Source organism: Vipera berus, assembly GCF_964194415.1.
Source record: "Vipera berus genome assembly, chromosome: 3".
Taxonomy (NCBI): Eukaryota; Metazoa; Chordata; class Lepidosauria; order Squamata; family Viperidae; genus Vipera; species Vipera berus.
Window position 1 is genome coordinate 34723716 of NC_138204.1, and position 9445 is coordinate 34733160.

General features: G+C 40.6%; 1 protein-coding gene across 1 annotated transcript; it reads right to left on the reverse strand.

The window, feature by feature from the left end:
• Nucleotides 1-3907: 3907 nt before the first annotated feature.
• On the reverse strand, nt 3908-6426 carry RABIF (RAB interacting factor; the record flags this gene model as incomplete). Its single annotated transcript, XM_081322538.1, has 2 exons — nt 3908-5405; nt 6277-6426. The coding sequence occupies 2 exons, from the start codon at nt 6424-6426 to the stop codon at nt 5160-5162; spliced, it is 396 nt and encodes a 131-aa protein (XP_081178664.1). The 3' UTR covers nt 3908-5159.
• Nucleotides 6427-9445: the final 3019 nt, after the last annotated feature.

Below are 9445 nucleotides of genomic sequence, written 5' to 3' on the forward strand. Positions count from 1 at the left end.
TAGATACAGTGTTTAGATCAGAGGTCTTCAAACATGCCCCTTTTACGACTTGTGGACTTCAACTCCCAGAATTCCTCAGCCAGCATGCCTGGCTGAGGAATTCTGGGAGTTGAAGTCCACAAGTCGTAAAAGGGGCAAGTTTGAAGACCCCTGGTTTAGATGTTATGAAAGAGGTACGTGTTTTACTGGACAAGACTGAGACTGATCTGAAAGTGGATTTTAAAATGATAGGCAAAAAGAATGATATGGAAAATAATGGTATGCTTCACATAGAGAAGAAACTGGCAATTTCTTAATAATTCAAAAGTATATATACATAACAAAGAGTGACCTGAATAATTTTCCTATTTGGATTTACAAAGAGGAAGAATTTTGAAGAATTTTGGGGGATAAAAATGAAAAGAAATCAAGATTTAGGACATTTTTTGAAGAGACTAAAGACCAAGATTGTTAAGAGGAAGGAATATAAATTCAGTTTGCTGTATTTGATTGCGGTTAAAATAGATATTTTGTTATTTAAAAGGGTATCACACAGAGGTTCAAGATCCGTTTCTTCTGTTGTACAGGTATCAGAATAATAATCTTTAATTGTAGGAAGATGAATTTCAATTTTATGCAAGAATAATACTAACAGCAATTTGACAGTTAACCAATTACTAAAGTAGATAAGAGGGTTCCCCTTCACTGAGTATATTTGAACAGAGACGGGACAGCTATCTATCAAGAACCATTTTCATTTGGATTTATCAGCAGGAGGTTGCGTAGTTTAAATGGCCCCTTCCAATGCTATCATATCGTATAGGAAGGTAATTAGAACTTTAAGATGCTTATCATGCCTATATTGGTGTCATATCCATTTGTCTTTCTTTAATCTGTCTAACTCAAAAACTGCAGGCTTTGACTGTGGGTGATTCAACTTCATGAATACAGCATCTAGTAAAAGAACCTTCAAATTCACTGGGTTGTCCTTGAGATAAAAAAAGAGAGACTTAAATGCATCTGAGCCTAAGGATTTGTTTTCAGATGTTCTCAAGACGTAACTGTAGTATTCACACATAATTTTCTTTCTAGAGCAAATTTAGAATAAAGACCAAATAACATCTCTTTATTTAAAATTGTAAACTGCAATGTTTACCTTGAATTTAGGGGATTTTCATCTCTCTTCTAAGAGGTTTTTATCTTTAATGTAAATTTATAGTATGTATTTTACACATTATACCAGCAGAGAAGAATTAATTTAATTCCACTATCCCAAAGGTGTTTTTTCCAAAAGGCAACTGGACTTTCTTGGGGTTTTTTCTTTGAAAATATTGTGCTTCTCATCCAAGAACTTCTTGAGTTCTGAATTGAAAAAAAATGAAAAAACCAGCAAACAAACAAGAAAGTCCAATTGTCTTTTGGAAAAAAACAATTTTGGGACAACCATGATTTGGATGATTGAGAATCTCCATAGATATAATTCCACCACCATATTATTGACTTAGGAACAAGCATCTCTTAAACATCTTTCCTCCAAGGAAATAAAGTTATTCTAACTGTAAATATATTTCAAAAAATCTGCTATTTTAATTTGTTCTAATTAATTTCTGATTTGTTCGTTTAGGATCTTGCAAGATGACTGCTTTGTTACAGGAGGAATGTTCATTTGTTATTCATTATACAATATTTGATTTAATGTTATTGTGCAAGTTTCAAATATTTTTACTCCAAAGTATTGCAGAAAAGAACTAAGTTGATAATATTTTCCACATTAAAAAATAGGACTGGTGTCATTTAATGATCTCATTTGTAATTGAATTGCTATAGAATATACTGCAAAAATTATGGTCATTAGATGGCAGCGTTCTGAGCACTTTTAAAGAAGCATTTTTAAAATTTTAAGACATTTTTAGAAAGCTATTATCACAATAGGAAGGCCAGTATGCAGCCATTTAAAAATGTGAAAATAACAAAAATGAACATAAAAATAATTATCCCTGTTCAAAAGCACTGTATTATCATTTTGTGAATTGTTTTCTTTATAAAATTAGTGTACTGTCTTTTCCTAGAATTTGCTTTATTTAAAAAAAACTGCAAAAAGCATTGAAGTATGGCTGTTTCCTCCTTTAGCCAGCTTGCAATATCACCCCCATACATTATGTAAGAAAGAGGTTTGTATGCTTGAAGTGTTTACAGGATTTAAGCTTTTTTTAAAAAAACACAAACACAAGACCAAGATATCTCTGGTTGCACTGCACTTCCAGACAGTGGAAACTGCCATGGTGCTAGCAAGAGATGTACATGTAGGAAGAGGAAACTTCCTTTCCTCTTTAAAACTTCTCATTTGCATCTGACACATATGACAAAATTCCTCTTACTGCTTCATGTATGCTACAATTTAGTTCATTCTGTAAGTTTGGTTTGCCATGTGGACTGAGATGGTGTATCAAATTAATTCCTCTTCTTTTAAAGTATTAAGATTTATTGCAAAAAGTCTGAAACATGCTTTTGTCAAGCAGAAAAATGTGATATATAATTGATTTCTGTTTCAAAATTCGGGCCAAGGATCATTTTTTAAATAGTAAGGTAAAGGTAAAGGTTCCCCCACACATGCGTGCTAGTCGTTTCCGACTCTAGGGGCCGGTGCTCATCTCCGTTTCAAAGCCGAAGAGCCAGCGCTTGTCCGAGGACGTCTCCATGGTCATGTGGCTGGCATGACTAGACACCAAAGGCGCACGGAGCGCTGTTACCTTCCCACCGTAGTGGTCCCTATTTTTCTACTTGCATTTTTATGTGCTTTCGAACTGCTAGGTTGGCAAAGGCTGGGACGAGTAACAGATGCTTGGGATTCGACCCGCCAAACTGCCAACCTTCTGATCGACTAGCTCAGCATCCTAACCCACTGAGCCACCGCGTTTTAAATAGTAGATTTACACAATATACTAAACCATTATTTATTCTAGTTTGGCATGTTTGGTGAACCTACTGAGACAGCATAACATGAAAAATATTCCTTGAGGATACTCTATGTATTAATTTATCTGGAGCAATATTTAAGATGACAGCCATAACAAAAATGTTGCTACTTGTAATATTAGGGATTTAACAAAGCCTTTTTAATTTTTGCAGAGCTAGTATAAGATCCCCCAGTAAGTACCTTCCCATTCGTAGAATATTGGTGCCACCATGTGGTAGACATTTAACATGGAAATATCACCAGGCTCTATGCAGCAAAAAGAAACATTTCATTCTGTCAAATTGTTTCCCAGCCTGTATTCAGATGCATCACAATGTGCAATGACAGCTGAATTATCCAGCAGAACCCAGAAAGTCATTTTTTGAAATATCTAGCTCAATATTTTCTTTATTGAATTGGGCTTGATCTCCAGCTAGCTGATAATGTGAAAATGACATCCAAGTGCAAAATTAGACACAATACCAGTCCCTTACAGTCATCATTCACCTATGGAAGCTGTGTATTCCTACCCTGTACATAATTGGTACCTATAGCGTTTAGAAACCATAAACGTAGCCTGAAGAATGGCTTATGTAACAAAGCTACTCCTGCAGTGAAACTGAACTCACTGAAGTTCATTGTCAGTGTTGTGTACCACTGATCTTTATTCCTGACTAACCAAACTTTTATACAGATATCCAGAGATGAAAAACCTATACATGTACAATTCACGAACATGAATTGATGTATGGTTGGAGTGGGAGCATTATGAACCCCAATAAATTTGAATCAAAGAAAAACAAGCCTCAGCTAACGTTATTTCTTTAAATTAACACAGAGAAACCAGAATCACTGTAGCATTTTAACAGCATTCATGTCATACTTAGCATGGTTAAGATTAAGCTTTAAACATGCCCTCTGCCTGGGAGTTGTTCATCCTATGAAGAGCATGTAGCTAATAAGCTGACCATCTTTCACACAGCCTATTTTTATTTATTGAAATTCAGAGGCAGCCCAAGTCCAAATGACCCTGGACGTTTTACAATTAAAACTAAAAGGAATTATAAAACTGAACAAAAAAGAAGCAGGCATATTGCCAGACAGTACAATATAATAAAGGCAACTGATTGGTTCAATATCCACCGTACTCCCAAGTCTTGGGGAACACTCTAAACTTGACATCTAAATGAAGGGTTTGGTACACTATAGAAGCCAGAGAACAAAACATGGCTTAATTCTATTTTCCTCTAGATCAGGGGTGTCAAATTCACCACGTCACATGTGTCAAGACTCCCCCCCCCCTCAGAGCTGGGGTGGGTGTGGCTTCCACGTGACGCATCTGGCCTGTGGGCCGGCAGTTTGACACCCCTGTTCTAGACAGAGGAAAAATAAAGGACCCACATTCAGATAGTATTCTTAACTAGACTAAAGGATTGCTCGGTGATGCATTGACCATATCATTGCCAAGAGCAACAGTAATGAGTTGTATTACAGTAACTGTAGAAAAAAGATCAATAATGGAGGTTCTATTCAGAAAATGTAAGATTACATCTATTAGAGTGAACCCTTTTTCATTAGCCATTGGTACTTCCAATATAAACAATACATACATTAAAATGCATGATTTCAATTCAATTAAAAATTCAGTTTCAATTTTCCATTATTACTTCCTGCAGTTTGACTATTTTTATATTTAAGATGACCTGTAACTAATGACTGACTTTTAATTAACAATGATCTTGAAGTGAAAATTCAGTTATTTGTAAACATTAGATATCGGTAAACATTCAAAATCACAAATGTTTACTCTTTTATCTAGAACAGAGCAGAAAGCCATAAATCACAATATTGTATGTTCCCTTCTCCCAAAAAATCAGAAGCCTTATTCCCTGTTGTATTACACACTTATTTTTCAGAGAACAAAATTCTGAATATCTTTCCTTTTTTACTAAGGAAATTGAATTGCCACTTTGCATGGAACTGTGTGTTTCAAAGTATATGCATATAATTGGATATTATTAAATATCAGTACAAATTTGGTCAGGTCCAAAAGAGGTGCAACTGAACAAACAATATAAGCAAATATTTCAATTGATGCATCTGAAAAGGGCATTTCATTTGTGCCAGTTTCAAGCCAGCATACGGAGGCCATGAACTTGGAAAGTTATTTAGAATGTGGTGTAATGAGGTGACTAGGAGCCACTTTTGGTCAACTATGAGCATTTCATTCATGAGAAACACGGTCCAAGGCCACATAAAAACTCTTTTTATCATCCAAGCAGTGCCAGCCAATAGGACCAATTTCACAGTCTGCGCAGATCAGGAACTTTACATTTCCAACATCCTTGGTGAAACCAACATTTTCAAAAGAAAACATGTCCTCAACTAGCCAGTGTTCCTGCAAAACATCTCCTTCTAGGTCACTGTTTGTCACCAAAGCAGTCTTCTTCTTCATAGCAGGAAGAAAGAGCTGTCAAATAACAAAACAAGCTTGTTATTGCTGAGCCAAAGTAGGAGAGACAAGAACATTGGAGTTAGATGGGGAGGCTTGGTTTAAGTTTCTACTTAATCACATCATTTGCAGTGTGCCTTTAGGACAAACCAACCAATACTTCTGCATTATTGAGAGTGAGAAATGAGGAGACCCCAAAGCCAGCTAGTCTGGGATACAATTATGAAAGCAGCCACATAAAGAAGAGCCTTGGTGGAGCAGTGGGCTAATGCCTCCTTAAGTAACACCCAGCTGCCTGCAATTAGTGCAGGTTCGCATCCCACCAGGCTCAAGGTTGACTCAGCCTTCCATCCTTCCGAGGTAGATAAAATGAGGACCCAGATTGTTGGGGGCAATAAGCTGACTTTGTAATAATGCCACTTGGTGTGTGTGTGTGAAAGCCCTAATAAGCAGGCATATACATAGAATGAAGGCTACTGCTAAGCTTGTAAGCCGCCCTGAGTCTTCGGAGAAGGGCAGGATATAAATGGAATTTAAAAAAAAAATAACTAGCATAGTGGAGAAGGGAGCTCCAGAGTGGTGTCAAATACAAAACTGGCAAGAGGAGGTATTCAGTTGCTGCTAGATTCCTCTAGTCTGAGTCCCTAGGGAGAAGGGCGGTATATAAATTAAATAAAACATAAACATAAAACATAAACATCCTTGATTTAATTGCAGGCATATTTCATTACCATGACAAAGTACTCCATGCATCTCACTCAACTATAGATTGGAAGGCCAGGGAGAGAAGGAATGTCTTTCTGAGGCTGGAAGTTACAAGGGGGAGGAGAGCTTCTTAACTGGCGACCACCACCGGCTACAGCACAGCGGCGGGCCGAACACGCCCTACCTCTCTGCGGGTGAAGGTTGCAGCTCCGGGCAAAAGGACGCGGGAGCCGCAGCGCTGGCAAAGAACGGCTTTGCGGTTCCGCCCACTCGCGCACACAAGCTCCTCCGGTCCCAGCGCAGCCACCTCCATCGCCGAACTGGGCGCCGCCATCCTTACGCAGGCGCAATAGAGCAAGGGAGGAGAAGTCTTCACGGCGGCGTTTCTCGACTTCAGCAACTTTAAACTGTGGACTTCAACTCTCCACCCAACTATGGCATTCTGGGAGTTGAAGTCCACAAGCTGAACGACGCTGACGACAGGAAATGTTGCTCTTACCCTTAAAGGCGGGATCAGGTTGCCCTCCTGTCCACCGCGTTTCTGAAAGTGGGAGCGGCTACTTTAATGGGGGAAAGTGTGGGTTGGAGAGCTTTCCAGGTGCCTCTGCTGTGCTTACCGCTGGAGTCCTGCCTACATCAGATTTCAAGTGAACAATCAAGGATCACAACATAGCATCTGACCCAGGAAGAGATTAAAAAGTAAAACTAGGTACTAGACTCGAGATACCGGCTGGTTCAGGGGTAGGCAACCTCGGCTCTTTTATGACTCATGGACTTCAACTCCCAGAATTCCTGAGCCAGCCATGCTGGCTCAGGAATTCTGGGAGTTGAAGTCCATGAGTTATAAAAGAGCCGAGGTTACCTACCCCTGGGCTAGTTTGATTCAATTCCGAAAATGACAGGGCTTCGACTTGAGGACCCCACTTTACGTTGTGGCTACAGCTATACATAGGTTTAGTATCTATTAGGTGACCGTGGCAGCTCATAGACATAGTAAAAAGTGTGGCCAAACATTTCTGCATCAGTTATTAATTAGAAGTTCACTTCAGCATAGACGGTAATTTTCCATAAGATCCCATGAAAATGTCGCCTTCGCTTTGGAAAGAGCAAGCTACAACTACTGATCCTGACATCCGGGTGATAACAGAAAACGGTTCATTATGCCAATTCAATATGGTTGTACATACCGAAGGAGTGCTAAACATCTTCAAAACAAATGGTTTTAATTCTTAGTATTTTTATCAACGTGCGAATGGACTCACTGCATGTCTGTTATGCTGTAGCCTTCTCTTTTGCGCTTTCAGTATTATCATGAAGAGTATTGTCATGTCTCATAAGTCTCCAAACTTTTACTCTAACTACCAAAAGCAAATTAACAAATTATGCACCAAATTTGAGAGCTCATAAACATTAAATTATGCAGATAACTAATAAAATCCAGGAATTCTATAGATGTAGCTTAGATCAGGGGTCCCTAACCCCCGGTCCATGGACCAGTAATGGGCCGTAGCATGCCAGTAACTGGTCTGCACAAACAAGCAAAGCCCCATCCATGGGATGCAGGCAGCACACAAAACCACACCCCTTCTGGTCTGCGGAAAAACCTCTCCACGGAGACGGCATTGGTCGTGCTGGTGAATGATCTCTGGCGGGCTCGGGACGGGTCCTATTAGATCTCTCAGCGGCTTTTGATACCATCGACCATGGTATCCTATTGCGGCGTCTTAGGGGGTTGGGAGTGGGAGGCACCGTTTTACGGTGGTTCTCCTCCTATCTCCTGGGCCGCTCGCAGTCGGTGTTGACGGGAGGGCAGAGATCCACCCTGAGGCCTCTTGTTTGTGGAGTTCCTTAGGGGTCGGTTGTCTCGCCCCTCCTGTTCAACATCTACATGAAGCCGCTGGGTGAGATCATTCGCGGTTTCGGGGTGGGGTATCATCAGTACGCTGATGATACCCAACTTTTTCTTTCCACCCCGAACCAACCCAGCGATGCCCTCGCCGTGATGTCCCGTTGCCTGGAGGCGGTCCAGGTCTGGATGGGGAGAAACAGGCTTTGTCTCAACCCTGCCAAGACTGAGTGGCTGTGCATATCGGCATCTCGGGTGAACCAGACCATTCCATCTTTAACGATGGGGGGGTGAGGTGTTACCCCCCGTTGATAGGGCTCGCAACTTGACTCCTTGACTCCCGGCTCAATTTGAAGACCGTATAGGAGCCGTGACCAGGGGGGCTTTTGCCCAGGTTCGCCTGGTGCCCCAGTTGCGACCCTACCTGGACCGAGATGCCCTACGCACAGTCACTCATGCGCTCGTGACCTCCCGTTTAGACTACTGCAGCGCTCTCTACATGGGGCTGCCCTTGAGGACCACTCGGAGGCTTCAGCTGGTGCAGAATGCAGCCGCACGAGTTGTGATGGGGGTTTCCCGATACCCCTATGTAACACCTCTATTCCACGAGCTGCATTGGCTTCCGGTTGCCCTCCGGGTGAGATTCAAGGTGCTGGTAATGACCTATAAAGCCCTAAATGGCTTGGGTCCAGGATATCTGAGGGAACACCTGCTGCCAGCATCAAGCTCCCTTCGTCCAGTGCGCTCCCACAGGGAGGGTCTTCTCAGGGTGCCGCCGGTAAAAGATTGCTGGCGGGTAACACCCAGGGGGAGGGCCTTCTCAGTGGGTTCGCCTGCCCTCTGGAACCAGCTGCCCGTGGAGCTGAGGACTGCCCCCGACCTCCGTTCATTCCGCCGGGACCTGAAGACCTGGCTCTTCGAGCTCTCTGGCCCAGGCTGAGAATTTTAATTTTAATTTTAATTGGGGGCTTTTACCTTTTCAGGGACTGTTGTAATTTTTTTAATCGTTTTTAACTTTTGTATTTCTTGTTTTAATTACCCTGTAAACCGCCCTGAGTCCTTCGGGAAAGGGCGGTATACAAATCTAAATAAATAAATAAATAAATAAATAAATAAATAAATAAATAAATCGGTCCCTGGTGCCCAAAAGGTTGGGGACCTCTGGCTTAGATAGTAGCTGTCTTAATCTTTTCATGAGGCTTAGTCTGAAAACTATTATATGAAATTAGTTATTTTCTAGTTGTAAAAACCTGTACTTCAATAACATTGACTTTTAACTAATAACCACAACAGTATTAGTTTACATCTATTTTCACAATAAAATCCCTTCTATATTAATGAGAGTGATAAAGGTTTCAGTTTTATCTTTTTTAAAATATGGCAATATGATTAATGTTAGTGTCTCTTAAAGAAATAAAACACAAATTCAAAACCGAGAAGGCCAGGAAAATTTTAAATCACTATTATGTAATCATAGTTGCTGTTGGAAACCTAGGTAAGCCTTCAA